Source organism: Diadema antillarum, unplaced genomic scaffold (genome assembly GCF_040938485.1).
Source record: "Diadema antillarum isolate AM-2024a unplaced genomic scaffold, OU_Dant_1.0 scf00000032, whole genome shotgun sequence".
NCBI lineage: Eukaryota > Metazoa > Echinodermata > Echinoidea > Diadematoida > Diadematidae > Diadema > Diadema antillarum.
In genome coordinates, this window is record NW_027270921.1 from 2,625,734 (window position 1) to 2,651,156 (window position 25,423).

The following is a 25,423-nucleotide window of genomic DNA, read 5'->3' on the forward strand; positions in this document are numbered from 1 at the left end:
TGATAGCTGGGCTGTTTGTGTTAGATTTCTGCCACTGCTTATTTTTGTGTCACTCGCCCCACGGGGGCTCTCACTCAATTCATGCACTTTTTATAGAAAATGGTGATGATAGTATGAAAGTGGCAATGATAGTACAAGAGTGGCATCAAACTTCTCATTCCCGATGTTTTCCTGGCGTTGAGAAACAACTTCCTATGATAGCACCTTGAGGTCCCGGCAGAATTTTGGTATCAGAAATTTATATGTTGATATTAAAGATGCTGATTAGTCCAGCATGGTCAAGAATGCAAATTAGACCTTGTTATTCAAATGTCGCTATGCTGTTCATACAATGGATGCTACTTTAATTTAAGAATACAAATACCTGGTAAAAACCTTTGCGGGCATTATCAACTGCTTTGAAATATATCCTTGATTTAGCAAGTTGGATCAGCTGCATGTATGTTGAAAGATTGTGGAACACATTGCATCAGAGAGAAAATAGACAACAAAGAAGAAAACATTAAGAACAGTTACAAATCAGGGGCCGCGGAATCGGGGGGGGGGGGGGGTGGGGGGGGGGCTGGGGGGGCTGCAGCCCCCCCACACTTTTGGTTCGTCCAAAAAAAAAAATCGGAAAAAAAAATCGAAAAAAAAATCACAACACTCATGAATTTCAAGTTATTAGGGGGGGTCTTGACCTTGCCACCCCCCCCCCCCCCCCCCCCCCCCGGTCCCGCAGCCCCCCCACACTGAAAAACGTTCCGCGGCCCCTGCAAATGTATACTCTAGAAGAAAGATTGTACAAGTGTATTAAAGTTGAATAGCATTCTCATAACTAGTTATTAATCACTTTCTCTCTTTGTTTTCTTAACCAAGAAAACTTGATGGCAATCAAGTTGAACTAGCAAATCATGAAATTCATACTTTTTGTAGAGTTCAAAAAGAATAAAATTCAATTGTTACTGACATCCATTTTTGGGAATGTAGGAGAGCTCATTGCATCACATGCAACAAACTTCTAGCGTAAATCAAACGTTGCTCTTTTAACTGTTCCCCTTAAAATTATAAAATCTCTGTAGATACATACTGCAAAAGATGCAGTAAGTTTTTGCATTCAGTGGGCTAAACTGCTGCATAACTTGTGGATGAGTGTACAATGTAGGTCAATTGATTTTGATAACTCATCCGGCAGAGCACATGAATTGTGACATTCTGATATCACAGATCTTTGTTCTTCATGTTTGTATTAAAATCTGTAAACTTGTTGAACTAGTCATGATTAACCTATTGGTGTGAATCAATCTATAAGTTTATTTTGGATGCCATTGCTGTGGTAATGCTTTGGGATTTGACAGGAATAGTTTCTATTTAAAAAACAAAAACAAACAATATTTGCCCTGATCACATGTGAAGCATTATGAAGTAAGTGTCATCAGCTCATTAAATTCAGAAATTCATCTTTAATAAGCAATGTTGTTATCATGATGTTAAAAAGGAAATACTAAATAGTTTTAATAGAAGAAAAAGAAATGTCATTGTAAGGACACAGAGCATTGTATTATCCTTCTGTGTATAAAGAATGGCCGAGAGTGACCTCTGTATTGTGCATCAACATTAATACTTAAAGTGTTTTAATGATTTTTAGCCCCCATATCTTTTGTGATAACTGTCCAATTTCCTTATTCCACAAAAAGAATCATTATGGTATTGTATCCCAGAGTTTGATTTATTCATTTTTGTTTTGTTTTGTTTAGTTCGTTTGTTTTTACTTTCAAGAAGTCTTTAATTTTGAAAGCATATAACTAAGCATTCTATACCTCTATGATATCAAAAGTTGTGTTTTTCTCAAAAAGTGTCCCTCCCTCTCATTCATTTCTTGGTGACTGAAGACTCTCCTTCAAAGAATATAGGGCTCCGTGAAAAAAAATTGAAATAAGGTTGAAACTTGACAACATTAACAATTTCTAAAAGAGATAACGAATGGGAGAGAAATTCAACAGTCAATTAAGACAGTATAAAAAAGTAAAAGATCTTGTCCAGAAACATTCGTGATTGTGCATTCCATGTGCTGAAAGAATGAAAACTGGAATTAACAAGAAGTGACAGAAGGTGCATTTTATTTAGGAAACTTGCAGTACTTCCCTGTTTAATGAGGAAAAAGAGACAAACTTATATTTGCTAATCAAACAGATGTCACCAGCATTAGGAAGCTATTCATAGTTGGCAGAAATTAGTGCTCAAAGCATTCGATATGGAGAAAAAAAAGTCAAGTCTATCAGGCATATGAAGAATAGAGGATTTTTACACCTGCTTGTAGCATCAGAACCATGCCCCCACAACATTCTGCTCTTAATTACCTGGGTGCCAAGCTCAGGTGCCGTCTGCCAGGAGGCATTACAGTTGGCACCAATTGATTCCTTCCCAGTTTTGTCAACAAACGCCCAGGCACACCTGGCAAGAGCAGCTAGGCAGGGAATGCGCTGAATTGCTTCTGACTCCATTCAGCGCTCTGAGTCAGCCATGTGGTCCCCGTCCGGGGCGATTCTGCGTCTCTGTGGCACCTCTTGCCCTAATTGCATTTTGGCGTCCTCCCTTCTTGAGTTTCATAGCTTTGATCCACCGCGAAACTTGCGCAAGAGTATAATGTCAGACCATGTAAAATGTATGGGTAGCGGGCTTTATTAAAGTTGAAGTAGTGTGCATTGCATCAAGGTTTATTAGTCAGTTAGTCAGAAGTCTCCTAGAACGCACTGGCTGTGACTTGGCAGTGACTGGTCCTTGGAGAACAAGGGGGTTAATCACTGATCAAATTTCCTTCATCAATCGAATGCCTCCAGTCTCTTGGAGTCTAGACTGTCAGCCGCAAAGAAATGTATGAGTGGGACAGGGACAATCTCAAGGCTATCCACAGCCATATGATCGCTAATATGCTGTGGCCAAAAAGTTCACGTGCAGCTGGCTGGTACTTGATTCAATTGGATGTAGAGCACTTGCGGGCTTTTCTGGCCGATGGTGCAGTTTGGTTTCTATACGAATTCCAGGCTGAATCTTCCCCTGCAGAATAGTCTGCTGACTGTTTGCTGATCAGTGCATGTAGACCTGTCAGGATTATGATAAGAGAGGAATTAAAGGGATAATATGTAGTAATTTACTTTTTAAAATGGGGAATGAAACCCATCATATGTGGATGGACTAAATGCAGAAATTAATATGTCAAAACGCAGATCAGTGAAATTTGAGGAAAATTTGACAATCTTTTTGAAATTTATGAATTTATAAAATGTTGATACCACTATTGCTAGATAAGAAGACTACAATGATTTGTGATGTTGCACATGGGCAACGATTAAAAAATATTAAGAAAATTTCACAAATGTCATATTTTATGAAAAGAACATATTCCTTCTCACTTGGTATTGGCATATGATGAGGGTAATATTATTCCCCATCTGCCTTCTGAAAGTAGTAAGCCAAGTGTTTTTTCATTATGCTAGAAAAGTGAAAATATGTTGAATTCTCTTTATAATTTCTATCATTGCTCATGCGTGACATCACAAATTGCTGTAGTCTTCTTATCAGGTGATGGCTGTACCAAAGCTTTAACAATTTATATCTTTTTATTGAAAAGAGGCTGTTAATTTTTCCTCAAACTTCACTGATGTGTTCTACTAATATTTTTGCATTCACACAATCCACATGATACATTTGGGTTTCATTCACCCTCTAAGACCATCTTCATGTGGAGTATTTTCTGAGCTTTGATACAAAAAAGGGCTGTGAGTCTTACCATGGGCATGATGATAATGGATGAAAGGGGGCTTTGATATTGTTGTGGATTTGAATTGCAGGTTACGAGTGAAGGTTGTTACCAATAAAGTCATGCCGGTCAGGGGTTTATTGAGGTTGCACGTTGGAAACTTCATGCCAAAGTAAAAGCAAAAAAGATTGTAAGAGTTGTACCATGGGAGTGATGCTAACTGTGACTTGTTGTTTCAGGTTGAGTGATGGAAAAATGCACCTTCAAAGGGGAAAAGAGAACAGTGAAGTAACCCAGCAAGGAAGTGCACGATGCCAGAGATTGGAGGGATTATTTCTGGTTGAGTCTGTATCTGAGTACATCAGTACAGGTGGCAGCAAGAGAACGAACTGTAAAAATGCTCAGAGAGCCGTGCCAGCTGAGGACGAGAAAGCCGCCCAAGGTTCACACCCTGTACCTTGGGGATCTTGGTGGATGGGAAGCAGGAAATGTCACAGATTTACCGTCGGGGAAATGCGCATCGCCCCGGGTCTGGACATCAGGTTTCGGCGAGATAATGGTTAGAGTTCAGAAACTAATCGGGGCTGACATGTGTTCCTGATAGAAAGTATTTAAGGAGAGAATTATTTGAGAGGAACTGTTACAATGATCTGTATGTAGCTCCATGAACTTTCAATGCATTCTGAAACGTGTTTGTGACAGTTGACTGAACTCGAGATGCAAGTCACAAGATACACTTTTTTATCATTCTCTACTTCTATGCTATTATGAAAGTCTGTTTCCCATCATTTTCTCTTCGGTTTGAATTATTGGCAGTCAGGATCATGTTTCAGTTTGAAAAAGAATCATTTATGGACATATTTTCAGCCATTTTATTTGCCATTAAAAAAGCAGAGCACCATTTCTATTGTGCGCTTTCAGCACAGATCCACCACGTTATCCCTTCTCTGTGGAGAAAAAAAAAAAAAAAAAAGGTTGCTTGAACTTCCGTGCTATGATGAAGGTACAGCAGCATTTGCTGCTGAACAACTGTTGCTGTACAAGCACTTGTTGTTTTTAAATCCAAAATTAGCAGCAAACAATTACAGCTGGCGCCTGAGCAATTTTGTCCCCCTTTGAAATCAATTTTTACCCCCTTTCTTTCTGAATATACTTGGTAACCAAGTTATTAGGTCTTGTAGTACTCGGTATTGTTGATTTAGAGTTGAGTGTGATGCTATGTAGCAGCAAGGAGGGATGAGGCCATGCAGGACAAAGTTATTTTTACCTCTGCCGAGGAGGTTACTGTAAAACCAGAAATTTTCATGTGCATTTTAATTTCGCAAATTTCGCTAGAGCCAAGATTCATGAAATTAAAAGTACATGCAAAACTTCTTGTCTACACTATATGCATTGAGTGCCAGTGGCAATTTACTCAAGAAAGTTTTTTTTTTTTATCATTCGGAAATTTTCATCATGATGGGTATGTTGGTGCTGAATGATGTACTCATCATCCAGTCATATATGTCATTTCAATAGCCTTGGTCACAAAGAATATGTGACCACACATTTTATAACACCTTTCATGATTTGCACAATCATATTTTGACAAGTCTGGTCATGTATAAACATTGTGGTTTAATTACGCTTATTTTTCTGTTGAGCATAAAAGTAAAGATAGACGTAGGTGGGACTATGGGCCTGAGGAATAATTATGCAAGGCAGGCATTTTACTTTTCCCTTCTTTACAATGGTTTAGCAGAATGAGTTGTGTCCTTTTCTGTGTTACTATACAAGTACCTGACTCTGGCATTCAGCCATTGAAATTACATCACAGCAGCAAAAAGGTGAATTCCCTGTTGTTGAGTTGATACATCAGTGTCATTGCTCTGTTTCAGCAGAGGCAGAAAATACAGGTCTCCTAGCCTTACTATACACACAGGCTACACAAAATCTGTTGAATTTGCCAAAGGGCAAAGTTGATTGCCATTCACACCCACCTTCCAATCATCTGCCACTGCACTGTCGGCTTTGAGAGTTTGGCCTGTGAGAAACGTGACGCATCCCCCAGACCCGGGCCACCGCGTATCCTATATAGGATCAGACACAAGCTGCCGCTAATTGAGGCCATGCTCCGCAGAGCTATAAATTTCCATGGCGTAAAGCCGAATACCCACTGGGACCACCATACAAATTAGGGTCCTGGCTTCATGTAGTGGTACAGCCAGTGCACATCTGACGCATCTCTGGTCTTTCTGCTTCAGTCTTGAGCAGGTTGTTCTTGGAAACAGCTTTAACTATCTCTAATCGTCTGTTGAGAATGAGAAGGGCATTAAAGGCATAATTTACCATTTGCAGATGAAACAAAAACCCAGCATTAGTGCTTTAAAATAGTTTTGAAATTGAGTTAGGGATAGAAACAACCACTGTAAAAATTTGAATCCGTATGATCGATGTTGAGTTTTGTTAAATACACAAAATGTGAACAATAGTTATAATAAAAATGTTTCCAGACTAAACCATCTACAGCTACAGTTTATTGAGGAAAAACACTGATATCTCCTTATATTTTAGGCTTTATTGCAAAAATGTTATATGGTAGGATGTTTTGTGATACAACAGACCTACACATATGCATCAAATGTGATATTTTGAACATTTTTTAAATCACTGCTCCCAAAGGTAAACTGGACCTTTAAGTTGTCTGGAACACTATGGGTTTACTGGCAACTTAACACCCTTATCATTCTCAACCGACATATCTTGTCCTCAATACTTTCCACACAAATATTCAATAAATTCATTGTCAAAGGGTAGAAGTTTCTTACCACTTAAGTCCTTTAATAAGGTTCGAGGACTCATTTCATCATGATGAATAACTATTATATTCATGCACCTATCTTACAGTTTTCTTTTTTCTTCATGCTTTCTTTTTTGTTTGTTTGACTTCATGTAGCAGAAAGTGCAGTAAAATCTGTACAGAAATAGAGATGTAATTAGGCCAGAAATCCAATTCTTTCATTTTGGTGGTTGCAGATCTTACACTAGTTTGCTACTGAGCCTGTAAGAGAGCAGCTTGTTAGGCCGGTGATGGGTATGTATGATGACAGATACAATAATCATAAATTCAACCTCGTCTGTCTGCAGTGGCCGACAATTCGGTCAAATTTGTATAATTTTTTTTTTTCCTCGTGAATATTCTACCCTATGCCCCCCTCCAATCCTGTAAATTTCTGAAATGGGTTGATCCCACACTGCAGACACTGTGGCTCGGAAGCATTTCCTTTTCGGCGTCCCGCCACTGACTGCAAGCAAACTTCTTGCGTTGCCTCAACCGGTGTTCTGGGGATCCTCTAGAGTACAGCTCCCAGGGACAGACCAGGGAGAGTGCTAACCAGTTATTGGAAGATTTATGGAGTCTCGACGATATTTTTTTTCCCCATGACAGGCAAACAGCAATCTAGCAGATGAGAAATGAATCGTTTGCACCAACCAAGTCAACAATTTTTTCCCCCAAACAATTTGCCTATATCCAAAAAGGGAGAAAGGGGGAAAAGCGTAAGATTTTAAAAATGTTATAATTGTAAAAGTTTTTCCCAATTTTGACTTTTTTTCCCAAACTCAAAGACATTTCTGATGTCGTTCAAGTGAGCTCGTAAATGGCACTATTAACATTGACCTTCAACCATGTAATTATGAAAATGACATTAGCATCATCCTTTGAAAATGTTTGCTTACTCAGAAACTGCAATCACAATGGCAAAACTTCTAAAAGTTGATGTTATCAAATTTAAAGTTCTCAAAGTTTTGCCAGTGTGTCCACAAACTTCCCAAAAACTTCTCACAAAACTTCTTGCAAAACTTTTTGCAAAATCTTGCGAAACTCCCTGTAGAACTTCCCACAAAAAGAAAATATGAATTTTTTTTAAACTCCTGCAAAGCTTCTTGAAATTTGTGCAGGCTGAACACATGCAGCTGAAACTGCAGCTGCAAAGTTTGTCAAATAACCAGTCCAGTACCTGCTTGCGGTACATGTTTTCTTCTTTGTTTTGCATGCGCAGTGGTGACCCAAACTTCAAGAACTTTATTGACAACTACATTAACTTTGAGAAGTTTAGCCACCAGTGTGAGCAGATAAGCAAACTTTGCAAAGACTTCTCAAAGTTACACTATAAGAAGTTTGTGCAGTGTGACTACAGCTAGCGAGAGAAATTTCTCAGATATGCATAGAGGCATTGTCCTTGCATTATTCTTGAATGCACATCACATCAACTAAAAATGCAACTTTTTTGTTAGTTTTATAGTCTGTCACTCTTCAAATGATACTCTGGCAACATACTGCAGAATTTTTATCTAGGTCTCATTTGATAAAAGATGTTAGGATAGCAATTCTTGCTAGATTAGCAAATTGTTGTAGCAACAGCTAATCAGAAAGTGGGATTCTTGTCTTTACCATGACACTTGCCGTTGCAGAAAGAATTGCTGTTGTCCACAACTGTCTTTGAAGTGGAGCCCTGATCTTTGGTATAAACACATCATTGAGGAGGAAATTGCTAGCCCATTGTGCATACCTTGCCACCTACAGGAGCTTTAAGTGTAATGTGTTAATCTATCAGTGGCTTATATGCATCTCTAGGTGCAAATCATTCACATTAAGAAGTGTTTAAAGTGTCATGAAACAGAGCCTCTCCAGATTTTATGCTGGTCATTAGATACTTTTATTAGGGCTTGTCAAAAATTAAGAAAGCTGCAAGGTATTTGTATGGTTTCCAGCCATATTTCTTGCCACGTGATATACATTTAGAAAAAAAGAAAAAGAAAGAAATTTCTGTGTGCACATTGCCAAAAATACAAGCAAACTATGTGAAGTTATTAATTCCTTGTCAGTTCTTGCCTGTTGTTTCTGCAGAGGACCGCCCATGCATAGATACATCATCAAACTCATAGATCCCTCTGGGATTTGAACCCGGGACCCTGCATGCATGAGTCAGATGATACCAACCACTAAGCCAGCTCACCTCCCCTCAGTGACAGAAGTGTTGCTGTTTGTGTTGTGAGGTTGCCAGGCATCAAACCTTCAAAAGGCTGTAGCCTTAGACATAGAAGGTGGTGCTCCATTGAGGCTTTTTGATGCGGTTAAGCCGCATCTCTGTACAGCTCGTGAATCACTGCTGCCGGAGAAGCAATCTTGGCAGCATCCCGAGGGAATACATCCCCGGCCTCTTGATCAGGATGAAATCTGATTGCCTGGTGAATAATAACATCATCCAATTTACACAGATCACGAGTCGTAAGGAGACAGAAAAGGAAGGAGAGAAGAGTCTCGACAGTGAGAGTTGCCCCCAATTTTTTTTTCCCAATCTTTCTTTCTCCTCCGTCTGAGGATATCAATGTTTTGAAACATTTACTCACAGTGTGTTCCAGAATGTGACTTCTTTGTATAAACCCCCGCAAACCACTTCCAAGGATTAGCGCGCATCCACTCCAATTAAGTTCTGACACCAGCCCCTGAGGAAAATTTATTAGTAGATCGAGATGCAAATTTCCTACTGTCAAGAGAGGTTTGGTGACCCTCACACTGATGAGAACCACTTCTTACTGACAGTAGCACAAAGAAGAAGAAGAAGAAGAAGAAGAAAGCTCACCAAGACGGGGGAGATAAACAGGGTGAAAACTTGGAAGATAGTTTATGCCACATCCTTCACCTTGTTTATTCACAAACCACTCCGTGAGTGTCTTCCTCTCCCTTGTCCTCTCCGTCTTCTTTTTTTTTTTTTTTCATTCTTCTTTTTTTGAAGCAGAGACAAGCTGTCCTTTGCTTGTTGTCGTTTCTGTCTAGCGCAGTATTTCTGATGGAACGTAATTGGACTGAGGTTGCTGGATGGGTAGACAGCGGAGTTTGAGTCACGCGTGCGCAGGCCCACAGTGACGTAAACAACGGTGAGCACAGGAGATGATACAGTTTGATGACAGACCAATGAAGCAAATTTAATATGGAGACCTTGTTTGCAATCAGTGAAGATGATTTTTCTCAAATGTTTCTCATTTTGAAATGACTTTACAAGGTCCTCGTGTGTAGGACATTGTCTTGATTTCCTATTGGAAGGAAGTTACTGTCATGTTTAACTCTGTTCCTTTTCATTTCTGGAAGTGATTTTCTCCAAATATGTTAATTGCAGAAAGAAAGATTTTTTTTTTTCAATTTTTTCATTTATTTTTTTTGAATGCATTAACATGGAAACCTTGTGGTCATTCCTTTCTGTTTCATGTCTTTTATGTAGCATGAGAATTATGACAAACAGGTCATGTCTCATGAAGCTTTTATTTCCCCCTGGATGTGTATCAACACAGCATTATCCTTTCTTGACATCTGTTATGATCTGGTATGAGAACAGGACTTTGTCATTATTTTTCTCAAACTGTCACCATGGTTTAGTAAGAAAATTTATTTTCATGTTTAATACTGTTTGAAGTGTCTTACATTGTCCTCATGATGCTTTCTTATCATTATCACCATCATCATTATCATTATCATTACCAACATCTTTGAGCACTGTCAGTTGCAAGAGATGTTTCTGATCAATGGCACTCAGCAGATTGTGATGAATGTAATTGACCTTAAATTAAATTTCCTAAATCTCCTTTCTTTCTTAAAAATGGATGTCATGTCTACATACTATAATGAGACTGTTTGTCATTAATTATATTTCACTTCTAAAGGACATTATTGTTGTACATAATAGGAGGGGACACTGTAGATGTTGGGTTTTAGTGATTCTAGAGATATTGCAGGGGAAGGATTCTCAATATTGAGTTAATTTTTCCTTAAAATCAATGACAAACAGTCATCCTCTGATCATCAAATATGAAACAAAATGTCAGTCAGGATATATTACAGGAAAGCGTAAAATCTGTCGTTAATTTCCAAGGGTCAGATGGAACGCTTGTTATGATGTAAGGGGCTGGTTCGGACAAGGAAATGGCCTAATTTTTCTGTTTGTTAGTGCCGCGACACAAGAAGGCCAGGATCAGTGTCTGTGGACCAACAGTCAAAGGGATCTGGAATCTTATCTCTTACCAGCCTCATGATTGGTCATCCAGAGTAGCATAAGCCCGGTGGTTGTCTGATTGAAATAGCCGAAATGCATTGACCTCCATGCAAACGGTCAACTCCATTTAGCAATCACCTGTACACACACTCACGCCACGCACAAACCCTCAAAGGATGCTTCAAGGAAACTGGACACATTCCATTATTCATTTCTCAAAAAACTCTTTCTCTCTTTTCCATTAATTTGACCATTTGAAATTGAAAACCATCAAAAATAACATTTAAATTAAGTTTTGTTAGTAAAAGAAAAGATGCTTCACGTAGTGTATAGGTGCACACACAACAATCGTTGGGATGTGTAAAAATTATCCAATTTCCCCGTTAGAATAATGTGAAGTACATTCGCCTATATAAATCTAATGATATGAAATAAAGCCTGGGAATGTGTTGACATTTGAAACTTGTTAGGTTTTTATAAAGTACAAATTTGTTTGTACTATGTATAGCATTTTACATTAAATTTCTGTACATTCAAATGTCTATAGCTCTAATCTCTTGCGCACAAGACTACCACTAAGACTTCAAGAGTTCAGAATATTGCATTACACTATGGGATATTTCCAGTGATGATATCACTGGTCCTTAACCCTACACCTTTTAAACACCTATTTTTATGTGTGGTGACATGAACATTCCCCCTCATTGAAGAGTACTTTATTAGTATCATGTAATGTACTTGTACAACACACAAAACAAACTTGCTGTGTTTATCTTACGTTAAATGCCCATTTATTTGCACTTACAATTGATATATCAGTGAAACATCATTGTGTTACACTCCAATCTTTCCTAGCACAAGGCCTCTTTATTATTTAAAGATTCAGCGCGATGAATTGTTTGTGAATGGTTGATTGCATCCCAGTTATTGTTAAAGGTGACTTACTCTATTCTTCAAAAGAACACGTTGTATAGCATGTGGTGTTTCTGCAGTGGAATCTGGTGAATTTTTGACAGTCATTGTCACCCAGTCAATTGATGACGTTAACAATCAAGGTTGGTTTTTCTCATCCTCCCCCCCCCCCCTCCATGTTCATGTACACAGCTTGACAGGTACATGTATGGACAGGGAAATGCGAAGTCACTGTGGCTTAAATGGGTCCAAAGATCATTGAGCTGTATGGAAACTGGCACGCGAGCCTATTGTTTCCAGTTACGTGTGCATATTCTGCATTGATCAGCTGGAGTGGTCTTTGGTGGTTTCTGTAATCTTCTTTAACACTCATTCAGTGTGCTTTGAGAGCTTTAGACGTGTTTCCTTTACCTTATCACAATAGGCAGAGTTAAGTGTTGCTTCTTGGACAGAACTGTCAAAAGTCTGACACAAGCATTGGTGATCTTTCCTGTTCTTTGCAATGAAAAGGCATGTTTGGAATGTTTATGTTGCGAGTATGTACTGAGCATTTGCGAGAAGGGCTATTTTACACCAGGAAATTAATGCGACCTTGTCGATTGTTGCAATTTTGTTAGCCTGTGGAATGAATCACGTTACTTGTGCTGTATTAGATGGTGCGATAATCAAAGGTGAGTTTGTGACATGCTTTCGGCTTTGTCGAAATCTGTGTGAATACACAATCTCCGACTGTGGGAAGCTCCTAAGTCATTTGTGCAGTGATATCTGTGGGTTTTTGTCACTGCATGTTTTTATTCATTTTACACTATGTTCGTCAAAAGTTTTGAGGAAAAATTCTTTGGATTAAGTACTTTTCTTTGTCTTTTTGAATATTTTATGACAAGTCTAGGCTTACCATGTTAAATGTTCTGTCAGGCCCTTGACCTACTCGTAACACAAGAGACAGAATAATAAGAAAGACATCTAGATAGTGTGTACCAGTTACCCATGTTGTAACAATTTCCAACTTTCTGTCATTTTGAGCAGTAAATTTGGTGTTTGTTGTTGGACAGTAGCATTTTGTTTTTCATTTTGCTTTGCTGATTATATATGAATCCCCATTTTTTTCTTTTTTTTAATAGAATATCAGTGAGCAAAATAGTAATACAGTGAAGCTCATGTTTGCTAAAACTATACTTGTACCTCAAACTTTTTTGTTTTTGTATAGATATGTTAGAGTGCCCTTTTGTTAAAAAAAAAAAATCAAATGGTAATGATGTTTACGTCAGTTTATTCGTCTTACTCTACACTTTATGATAATTTCTTCATGCATATGAATTGGAAAAAAGAAATAATGAAACTTTGCAGCAGCTTTGTATCTTTTTTATAATTTATCAAAACCCTTCTCCATTGTCATTCCGAACTATTTATTTTTGTGTGTGCTGTCTTCTGGTTCCCCCATGAATGACTAAGATATTTTATGTAGATATAAGAACATGCACTGGCGTTATGACCACGGATGTAAAGCTTAATATGTCAAATTTCTTGCTTTAGGTCAGGTAAGTTCCAATTGTGCTTAATTTGAAATTATAATCACATTCAGTGCAGTGCAAATGACAGTATCTATGTTGAATGAGAGCTAATGTAAATCGGGTCGTCCTGACAGTTTTGCGGGTGGTTGAATTTGCGAAACACACCCAACTTGAGAAATTGGTGAAAATAAAAACCCTGCAAAGTGTATACAGTATTATGTCTTGAAATAGCCAATTTCAAGCTTCATTCAGAGATAGTAATTCCCTTGTGTTTATTTATATGCATGTGCGTGTGTGTGTGTGTGTGTAGGCAACATCGTTTGGCTAGACCCCCATTCGGCAGCCAGGGCCCTTCTTGGGATGAGCAAGCCGCGGGAGGGCTACTTCCGGCTGGGACTGAAGAATCTGGCCCAATGCAGACACCTGATCGATGAGGACCAAGACCCCTTGGACAGGGCCGAGACAGATGGGAAACTTGCGGCAGAGCAGGAGCACAGCGGGGAGGGAGACCCGGAACCAGAGCCCATGGAGGAGGGTGGAGGTAGGATGGCTGTAGACGGTGTTATACCCCCAAACTATTAAATACCCTGTCGTGTGGGGACATGATGGGAGTGGGAAGCCTGGCCCAGTGTGGATATATTTGAGAATCCCTGTATCAAATCTTGTACAGCTTTATTGTTAATCTCTGTGTGAGTACACGCACGACCGAAAAATCTCGACTACTGTCGACATTACCGATGGGCTTGCGCTTAGATGCATATATTTGCTGACTGGTGCTATGCGGGGTTTTTGATAGTTTCTCGGTGGGCAGCGAATGAATTTGGCCACGAATGAATCCCCATGCTACCGTGCCTTTAAAGTGCCCAAATTAGATGATAACTTCTAGCATGCTACACGTAGCTATGTGTGTGTGTGTGTGTGTGTGTATGTGGCTATTGTGCCACTGCCATATATTTTTGTACTTGCCCTGTCTAGGTGCAACAACACAATCCATGTGCAAATGATCACATGTGGTTGGGAAAGTCTTATCGTCTTATGGATTGTGCTCTTTTATTCAGTTTTGGAATTAAGCTCGAAAATAGCATCATAGCATGACAGAAATCATTGCAGTATTTTGGGCAGTGCAACATCGCGATGTGACTAAAGTTTCAAATGTAGTGTAAATTGTGCCCAGTTCTGTGTATTGAAATTAGAATATTTTAGTAAACTAAGATGGTATACTGACAGGACAGCTCAGGGTATGTTATCATTAAAAAATTTATTGGAATGTTAGCTGAGCTGAGAATGTTGCTTCATAAAGGGCTATCAAATAGGGGTCTTACATCGGAAACTCAGTAGAAAATCAATTAGAACACATTAAAAGAAGATTATGATGGAGTTGAAATACCTTTGAATTATTTGATGTGGTGTCCTTTTGGAACTTCAGATTTTCCATTTAGGTCCTGTGAACTATTGCTGCACAGGCATAATTATAACATAATCATTACATTAACCCGTTGAGGACGAGTCCCGAGTATACTCGTGCAGGTGTCTATGGGAAATACATGTTGTAGCAAAATTAAACCGTCCTCGACGGGTTAAGTAGATTATGTTGGGACAGTCATGTGTCTTATTTCTAAAACTAATTTTGTTGAAATATCATTTTCAGCCCTAAGTCTAGGCAGTGCAGAAGTGAGCTCACGACTCTGGAAAGCTCTTGATGAACTTCCTCTCAAGATTCGCAATAATTTCATTCAGATTTTGATTAGCCAGCAGACCCCCTCCCCCACCCCTTTTCTTGTTACATTAAAATGCGCTGGTATTCTGAGTTGCATAACTTATGATGGCACACAAAATGGCAAAGCTACCATTGAGCACCAAACTTTTTGAGCACCAGACTTCACTGTTTGAACCGTAACCTTCCACTCACCCCTGTCCAACATGTGGTGTCACAAGTAGCGGTATTATGATTTGCACTGTCATCTGAACTTTGTACATCAGGGGAAACAAATGTAAACATGCTTTTCAACATTGCTTGGTTTGGTACATGGCACGTTTTGCCTTTTGTGCATTCCTTCTTTCTTGGCACATGTCAGCAAAACGGATGAAATCTGTTTTTTAGAAGTACACTGAAAAGTTTTGAGCTATTTTTGTGAATTCTTGCTATCAGGATACCATGAAAATTAAATCAAACCCTTCCGCTCATTTACAAATATGTCATTGCGGAGAGTATTATGTGGATGTCAGTTTTACAATCCGCTCTAATCGTGCCTTTATCTATGTTTCCATGTACATATTCCACTCTGTATCTATTTTCTTTTAGTATAGGATTTTTATTTGTAAATATTCTTCCCATTTGTGTCAGGGTGCACTTTGTTGTTTCTTTGTTTCATCAAACTTATATGCAGAGTACACAGAAATTCTTAACGGAAGAATTTTTGGGTCGTAGCTGTGTATATCTCCATTCACATATTGTGAGAGAGCCGACTTGAGAATGAATTCACTGCTAATACGCATTATTTTTATTTCCATTTATGTGTGCGTCTGCGGCTAGATGACGACGATGACACGTTCAATCTGGTCAGCGACCGGGAGACGGGCGAGAAGGTGCGACCGTCCCAGAGAATAATCCCAACTACCACATCAACCTCACAATCACATTCCAACTTTGGTGAGTTTGGGGCCCCGCCCAGCAGGAGTGGAAAGAGTGCTGTCATGGTTGAAGGGGTACTGACAAAGGTTGTGGTAGTGTTAACGATGGTGGTGTTTGTAATGGATATACTGTATATGCCGAATATTTCGTGAGGTTTTTATTTTCATGAATTTCGCGAGTCGGATGCTATTCGCGAAATTAAAGACACGCAAAAATATTGACTCTGTATGCGCGTACATTTCTCCGTTCAGCGCAGGACTCCTCCCAATTCGCGAAAATTTAGACTCACGAAATATATGGCGTATACTGTATAATTATATCGGTGATGCATGTAGAATTGTAAGACTTGGGATGTTGGATTTTAGTCGGTGGTATGTGGCAGTTGCAGTGGTTGTGATGGATATGGATATTGTGGTAGCACATTATAATTAAGGTATACGTGTGTCAGTGGTTGCAATGTGGTGATGATGGAATTGACTGCTGTAGTGGCAAGGAGATAGAGATGTGGGTGAAAAAAAAAAATATGCACACTATTTTTAAATTGAGAATGAAGAATTTCACTGAAGTAGGCAGCTGAGAATTCCTCTGGAAAGGTGAAGTTGTATTCACCCTTCTAAATCCTGCTTTTGTTTGTCTCCCTCCCAGGCTCAAGGACGGAGCGAGAGGAGGGCATGGAGGGGGTCCAGCTTGCAGACGAGGACCTGGGACCAGTGGACATCACTCAGGACCAGGCCCTCCGGATAGGCCTACCACACCCCAGCGCCCAGGAACTCCTTCTGAGATATGCCACCATAGGTATACACACTCACTGTTTTGGGGGTGTAGGGGTGTGAGATTGAAAGAGCTTTTAGATCCTATAATACCTACACTAGTTACTGTATTCATATGTTTGTCATGAAGGTATTGCGTTGCTGGGATGTTTGGGAAGTTGTAATGAAATATATGTACAATTGTATGTCTTACCCTTTGTTCTATATATGGTGACTAGAAAGCTTTGAAGTCCAGAGACAGTTTTAGTAGATATGATAATATGAGGAAAAAAATTGAAGTAAACTTGTTCTAGTTCTGTGATGAGATTATTCTTACTTATTGTGGGTCCTTTTAATCAAAATGAATTTGAAAGATACCGGAAGTCAATTACGTGTATTACTTGCGAGTGACACACTCAAATCGTTATGGGGAAAGGGTATCAGGTTATTATAGATTCATTTTTGATGTTTCATACAATTTGTCTGTCAGAAGATTTCATTCGGACTTACTAGTACTACTTTACCTACACACAAATTGTAAAATGCAATTTGTCTCATAATTGTTTAGTAATAAACTAAAAGCTACAACAGAAGTGATGAATTGATTGTCCATCATCACGCTGTCAATTCTCATTGCCAAAGCATAATTGATGTAAATGTTTGATGACATTAATGAGTTTCACAGGATTTTTTTCTTTTTTCATAATAGTGAATTCTTGCATCAAGTTGCTTCTATTGCAGCTGATTGACAAATTGCCCTTCATTGACTTATATGAGCACTGATCATCCAACGTTTACTAATATCCATCATAAAAAATGATAGGCATACACACTCGGGATGAACCAGTACCTGTTGCACGCTACAAGGATAACAACCAGAACTGGCAGTGGGGCAGAGCCTCTGTGGTCTGGTGGATATGACGCCTGTCTGGTAGTCAGAAGATAACTTTTTATTTTTACTATGTTTTTATTCAATGGTAGTAATTGACCCATCTCATGATCTGTTCTCTCTATGCAGATGACAGGAAGGAACGAGGAGCGTACAGACACAGTCAGTATTACATCAAGTACGGCAATCCAAACTTTGGCGGGATGAAGGGCCTTATCAGCGAGTCAATGTGAGTAGCCTGCCTCTCGCTTAAACGAGCCTAATGACTGGACATGGTTTTTACTTTGACTGGGCGGGATGTGGGTGGGTGGGGGGGGGGGGGTATAAATGCTTCACCAATTCACACTACATCTGTGTACTTGCACACATTTGTATCCTTGTCCTTTCCTTCTGTGAGATGAATAAAATAACTTGCATGCAATATAACCCGTTGAGGATGGACTGATTTTGCTACAACACGCATTTCGCATAGACACCTGCCCGAGTATACATGGGACTCGTCCTCAACAGGTTAAAGCTCGCATTACATTTTCTCTCTTTTTTTTTTTTCAATTTGAGATAACGCTTGAGAAATAAAGCACCTTGCTGTAGTAGTTTGTTGTGGAAGTTTTCATGGATATCTGTGATGATACTCAATTATGTTCTTGTCTATCCGCCCTGAAACTTGCTTTATTGGTACTTTATGAGTAAAAAACAAACAAACATTTAACAAAGAAACAGCCTCAAAGAGCTGTGTTTCGTAGAAGTTTCCTCTGAAGATGTGGCAACTGATCCATGGCACGCTAGTTGGTCTCATCTGAAAGACTAGAATCATCAAAGGGGTATCATCATCGTAACCTGCGACCGACCGATGACGTAAGGCGCTGTATTCCCGCCTGATGAGATTACTGGCACAGGAAAGCAAGACATCACTGTCACCTCCTTCACAAGTGCATAATTTAGGGAAAGTAGATTGACAAGACTCTGACAGCTGCTGCGGTCCCTCAGACTTGGCTCAGAGAATTTATTGATTCCTTTCCTCCTCGTCTCAAGGAAGACAAACAATATTTCTTTGTTGGTTTTGTTGTTGTGGTTATCTCTTCCTCTCTCTCTCACTCTCCACCCAATACGAGTCAATTTTTTTTTCTTTCAATTTCCTGATATTTGGAGTAAGGGTGACCTTTTGAGAATACTGTACAGTAACCGGCCAATACCCCTCCCAGTGTCAGCACTAATGATTGTGATGGTAGGGCGGCAAATGGACATGACTCGTGAGTCTCTTTCCCCCCTCAAGAAAACCAGAAGATGTCCCAAAAGTCTTGATGATTTGTGCAGAAAATGGGCCTCACTCTATCTCTCTCTCTTTCCCTTCTCCTCCCCCTCCTTTTCTTTCTCATCCTTTCCTTTGTTCCTCTTTTTCTACAGCTGATCCCATTTAGTCCAATTTCACTCGAATTGACTGCCTACATTCTCAAGATGGGTTTCTAAGGGGATCGCAATAGGGAATGCAGAACAATAGGAAATGTGTGCCAAGGCCAGCTTGGATGCCAACAATACGAAAAAGAGGTTTCTGCCTCAAGGGCATCATATCTTTATTATTCGGTTTGAAGATTGTCCATTTTAAAGTGTCCGTTTCAAGTGTCCATTTTAAAGTGTCTGCTTTAAAGTATCTCTTTTAAAGTGTCCGTTTTGTGGGCGGTGTTATCTGGTCATCCTGGGTGTGAGTATTTGGAATGTAGGGAGAAGAAGACCCCCACAAAGTTTTGTAATAAGTAGCTATTGGGAATCATTGTCATTTTCAGCGTGGACAAGGAACAGGCTTTATATCTGTGAATAATGCTTATATCAAATTTGACACCAAAATACTGACTTTCTGTCACTGTTTTGCAGATCAACTGTATTGTCTTTTGTTGGTATGGTGTTGGACAGTGCACTTGTTTTGTGTTGTTAAGAAGAAAATGAGAAGAGGCCTATTTCTGATGCGAGGGGAATTGAAACCTGCAGCAGTCTCTATGTAATAGAAATATTGAGCAATGACAAGCATTTGCAATGCATCAGTGACAAATAATGATGAACAAAAGCAGTTTGTGCAATAACAAGAAAATATATGACCTTCCAAACAATCTTGTCAGAAAGCAAATATACATTTATATAAATTATATATATAACTTGCTGTACACGCAAAAGGATATTCATTTCCTCTTGAGCTTCTGTAGCTGTAGATGCAAGCACTTAATTCAATTTGCAGATTTGTAGATGCATCGGTCATGCCGGATTCGAAACCGCTCAATTGAGTCTCCTGCAACGTAACATGCTAATTAGCCCCTGGAAGCACAAGTCCCAAGTGTGTGGACCCTGTGTTTTCTGTGAATGAAAAATAAGAAAAAGAAAGAAAAAAAAAGTAGGAATGTATTTAATACATAGGAGCTAGAGTTTTGACTCGCAGAGGGCTAACATAATTTGACAGTTCTCTTCCGGGGTTTGCGTAGGTAATGTGTGCACATGAGCTGCTACTTCTGATCGAATCAGGAAAGGGTATGCCCCCAGCTGGCGATGATCTAGTCCATATGGCCCACAGAAGCTAGTCTTGTCCCCCCACCTCCCCCCCCCCTACCCCCACCCCCACCCCCTGGCCCATTATCAGGACCTCTCCAAGTCTTCAATGGCTTCTTGCATAATTTGTGTGCTTGTTCTTTGTAAAGCAATATTTGTATTTAGTCCTGATTAGGAAGAAATTAGCATCGATGATATTCTTAATCATGGGGAATAGTATCAACCTCAAGTTTGTTTTGACGTGAAGAGTGTCTGTCCCTGGCTTGTATGACCAAGCAGGTAGCGTGACTAATAAAAAATTGATGACACGTACAAGTACATCTCTTGAAACCACTTGTGGTATCGATTGTGGTGGACAATGGAATGGACAATCCCTTACCTGGAGGTGCAAAGAGAATTTCATTTCACAACTTTCACTGATGACCGCTTTAGGAGAAACCGGAGGGAGAAACTGAAACTGCCGATGCTCATCCACACTTTAGGATTCTAATGCGCTAAAGTCCGGCTGGCATTGACTTCATATACAGATTTGAACATCTCCAAATGTCTCAAGGACTAGAGTGGAAGACTACGGGATGTAGCGTGCGACTTCGTCAGTGGGGATGATGAGTGTTGGTTTCGATAGGCTTGCATTGTTATCTCAGTCACATCTTGAACGCTTCCCCATCATGTGTCATTAGTTTGTCATGTGATATGGAATGTCTTACCGGTACTTCACATTCATCGACAAGTAAAACTTCACACACAAACATTAAGAGATCAAACCTGCTGAGGCAATCTGTAGTATGAGGTGTCACACCAACTCAGTTCCAAAATGAAAACACAAACACACACAGACAAAAAAGACTCAGTTAAAAGCTGAAGTACATGTGCATTCTTTATTAAACGTTTTTCCTGTTGACTGCTCAGTGGTTGCATAGCGTGAACCATTAAAAAAAAAAAATTTGTTGTATAGATGCATTTGCTTGTGTGAATCCTCCATTATATGGGTGCTGTATGTGGATAGATTGAGGGGATTTTCTTTACAGCTATTCTTGGCTACTGCAGGGTCCCCAGAGAGCCGAGGGGGGGGGGGGGGGGAGAGGGAGAACTCAGGGAGGTCTTTCCTTCTCAGGAAGAAGGGGATGATGGTGACTTGTAAGGGGATCAGTAGATGGCAGGATCGCAATGGAGATTGGAAGGCAGAGGAGGAGCAAAAGGATGGGAAGTGGGATTTTTTTTTTTTTTTTTGGGGGGGGGGCAGTTGCCATTTTTAAAAGTTGTGCAAAATGTCTGATGGACATGGGGAAGGGTCAGTATTACTCACATCCGGTGACTTGTCCTCCAAAACCCCCATGGAATTTGCTCCAATTGAGGTTTGATTTATTGCATTATTCATTAAATAGCTGCCAGATGGTGCATCTAAAACATCTTCATATATTTCAAACGCAGTACTCAGCGACTCTCAAAGTTGAATCCCTCATTCAGTGTGTACTGTTTGGCTTTGAATGAGGGTTAAAATGAGATTGCTAATAAAAGTGAAATACAGTGAAGTTGACGTGGGAATCATAAACTTGAAACTAATTGAAATATCATCTGCTAGGCAACTTAGAGGACAAGTACACCTTCATATACATGAGGATTGAGAAAATGCAGCAATATCAGTAGAACACATCACTGAAAGTTTAAGGAAAATCGGACAATCTGTTCAAAAGTAATGAATTTTGAAGTTTCTGCAGTCACTGCTGGATGAGAAGACTACTGTAGTGTATAATGTCACATGCATAGAATGATATAAGGAAAATATAAAGAGAATGCCACTAATTTTTTTTTTTTTTTTTTTTGAGAAGAACACATTCCCTCAACTCGCTGCTGACAGACACTGTACATATGTTAAGGGTAATATTATTCCCCCTGCCTTCCAAAAGAGGCATGTCAAGTGCTCTATTATTATGCGAGAAGAGTGAAAACATGTTGAATTTTCTTTATACTTGACTTTATACATGGCTGTGTTGTATAGAAGTATGCTATCTTATTACACTTTACCACATCAACTCATTACAAAATATAACTCCAGCAAACTAGTGCACCACTGTGCCAACCCATTACACTACATTCTTACTAAGATAAAGGTGTTTCACAGCACTACGTTAGGCAGTCCTCTCGAAGTGTTTTCAACAGTTTCTCCCTCTTTCCTGTATCCAGAAGTATCCAAAAGTATCCAGAAGTATCCAGCAGTATCCAGCTGAGTGTCTGCAGATATGCTTTGACAGCTTTTGACTTCAGAAGCATTTTAGATCCTGTTTTGGAATAGATAGGTCTGTTGTTTGTAGTGTCATGAATGGATTGCCTCCGTGTCAGTTTCATTGTCAGCTACACGTCATTCCGGTGTATGGTGAGAATATTTTCCATCAATATTTTTGTCCACCTCTGCAGGAAGAAGAAGATCCGGCAGGGGAAGTACGTACCGGGCCAGGCCAGGAAGAGGAGGTACAGGGAAGACTCGGACGGGGAGCGGGAGGAGGAGAGGGAGGAGTGGCCGAGAAAGAGGAGGGTTCCCGGTAAGACTGAAAACCTGATGTTTTTTGTGAAATTTTATCGAAATACAGTCGAAGCTCCTGGCTCATTCACAGTTTGGGCACCAGAAATTTCTTTATATAGTAACAGACAAAGTTCTAATGGTACAATGGTATATCATTCATTTTTTAGTGGATTGACAGTCGAAATGGAGAAAATTTCCCCTAATTGTTTAAGAGTAGGCATGTGAAAGCATCAGCACAAATTTAAGTATGTGGGGCCGCTGCAATAATGATGTGTTCTATTTTCATTTCATCAATTTGATAGATCCTTATAATGGTTATAAGAATGTTCGTATTCACATGAGACTGTTGTCTAAAGCTTTGTTCTGCCAAGCTTCTTTAATTTGCGCAATAACTTGAGTGACAGGAAGAAAGTGAGATTTATGAATTTCGCAACATCTCTCTGTATCTCAAACTTTAATGTTTTTGTTTCACTTCCTTCTATACACAACTTTTAAAGACTTTATTATTTCTTGTACTTTACGAATCCATTATTGTTATCATTATCATCTTGACAAGTATATGATGGTAATTGTTACTGCTGGTATCATATTCATTATTGTCATCATTGCTATTTTCATCTTCATCAGCAGCAGCATCATTATGAGTATCACTGTTATCATATTTTGTCAGCAATGTTCCAAAATGTACAGATGGCTCCATATATGCAAACATAAGATCCATATTCTTTTTAGAAACCCCTCCCTACTCAGACAACAGAAAAAAAAAATTCTCCAGCTCTGTGTTATGGCATTGGGACATGCGTAGAGATAGTGATGAAGGCCACTTGCGATCTTAAAGATTAAACACTCTTGGCATATCTTTATTCACACACTTTCCAGCTCCTATATCATTGGGGGGGGGGGGGGGGGGGGGGGGACATTGTGCAAAGATGATAACCATAAATCATACAGTTATTGGGTCCATGAAAAAAAAATATGGACTTCCTAGAGGCTCCCATTTCAAGGTATGGACATTTATCTCTTTTGACTTGTGACTCAGAAGCGTATTAAAAAGATATGACTAACTGATCTGTTGGACACTCAGCCTCGTTTGTCACGTCAACTTTGTCGGACAATTTTGTTTGTAAAGTTGACCTTCTGGCTCTTGCCTCAGGTAATAGTGGCAGACTGTGAGTTATGGAATTACTGTGTTTTTCCTTCTTTTCATGGTTGTTTTTGCATACATGAAGAATAAGATTGAAACCAAAATTGCTGTTAGCTGTTTTCACATCTATTAAAGTGATTATATTGCCTGTTTATGGACACATCCTTCCAAAATGATTTTGTTTTTCTCCTAGCAAATTCTCATGACCTTTTGTTGCTGCCCTTTGGGTAATGTTGGCTCATTTCTGATCTGGATGCCAGGCCATTAAAAACCAGGATGAATGATGACATGTTTACCAAATGAATCATTCAACTTGTGTGCTGCAATAAGCAGGATTCTGTTTGAAAACCACAGAGATACTTAATGAACTGTCTTCGAAAAGGATATGTCTTTGTGGCAATATGTCAATATGTTTGTTTATCTTCTGAGGACAACATTCCTATGTGAGCATTTCATTATTTTAATTGAATACCCTTTCAAGTAGTTCTTTTGGTGTACCATGTAAAGATAGAAAGCCATGTATGTATCATTGTGGGGGAAAAAAAATCCTCTCTTGTAAGCCTTTCAAATTGTTAATTGCAAAACATCTGCGAAGTGCACTTTCAGACAATCTATTTTCACTTGAAAGATGAGGTGGTATTTTCATGTAAGACCGGGTATCCCCCAAAGGATTCCATCCTGTTAGGGCTGGGAGACATCGCTAAGGACTCACAACAGAGAAAGACTACTAAATCAAGATTGTCGAAAGATAAAACCCTGTAAAGGGATTGAAATCTAATCTCCAGGTAGTGGGAGAGGAAACTGGATAAAGTCAAAACATGTGATGAACAGACTGCTCCATACAAAACAGAAAAAAAGAAAAAGTGGAGATTGCCGTAAATGAAGGTATGACGAAGAGAGGAAGCAATGTACAATCCTTCCTGTCATTCTTGACATCTTTAATTGTTGCCATGCACTGCATGCTCAGTTCAAATCCTATTTGAGTTGGTATTGCCCCCCTGCTTGGCCAACTGGAACAGTGCTTGAGGCTACACCAATCCCTCCTGGCTTGCTTGACCCCCGCAGGCATCCCGTGCCCCTCTTTCAGCACTCTTCCTCCGATTTCCAAGCCAGGGCGGAGTGAGAGGGGACAGATAGGAGACTGTCCCCTCCAGCTAATGAGGCGACTTCTCGGGGGGTCCTTTTGCAAAGCAAGCGTGATGCTGATATAGGCCGCAAGTGTGGTATGAGTCACACACGAGACAGTGGGCTAGGAGTTAGGTTGTTGTCAAATTGGCCATGGCGCCAAGACGAGTTGGACCCATGGGTCTTATGTTGGGATGGTGATGTTGAAGGGGGGTGGGGTGATTTTTGGGTGAGATTGGTAACATGAAGAGTTTCTGGGCAGATTCATCTTTTAATGTCTATTTATAGGTCTGCAAGTAAATCCCCACTGTTTTTGCACAGCGTGTAAGTTTGAGAAGAGGAGACAAGTTGAATATTTTATCACTTTTGGTTTTTTTTTATAGACAATCTTCGTCTTTCCTTCCCTTTCCGTACTACCATTACCTTGGTACCACATGTCAACAATCTGTCTGCGATGCCTGGAAATGTTATTTACACATCTGCCGACGAAAGACATCGCTCTATATTATATGACATTGATAATATACTGTGGTGTGAATTTAAAAGCAAATACTTTGATTTGTGTCACTTTGAAATAAATGCAGATCAATGACCCACAGAAGACATTCACTTTCTGGAACTCAAAAGACTGAAAATGTCAC

General features: G+C 39.5%; 1 protein-coding gene across 1 annotated transcript in view; it reads left to right on the top strand.

Annotated features, from left to right (window-relative positions):
* Positions 1-25,423, top strand: part of LOC139742394 (uncharacterized) — a 103,191-nt gene that overhangs the window by 67,279 nt on the left and 10,489 nt on the right. The window contains exons 5-9 of the mRNA XM_071652970.1: positions 13,501-13,731; positions 15,724-15,840; positions 16,468-16,617; positions 17,590-17,689; positions 22,408-22,532. Of these exons, the coding sequence (XP_071509071.1) occupies positions 13,501-13,731; positions 15,724-15,840; positions 16,468-16,617; positions 17,590-17,689; positions 22,408-22,532 (723 nt within the window). The remainder of the gene's footprint in view (positions 1-13,500; positions 13,732-15,723; positions 15,841-16,467; positions 16,618-17,589; positions 17,690-22,407; positions 22,533-25,423) is intronic.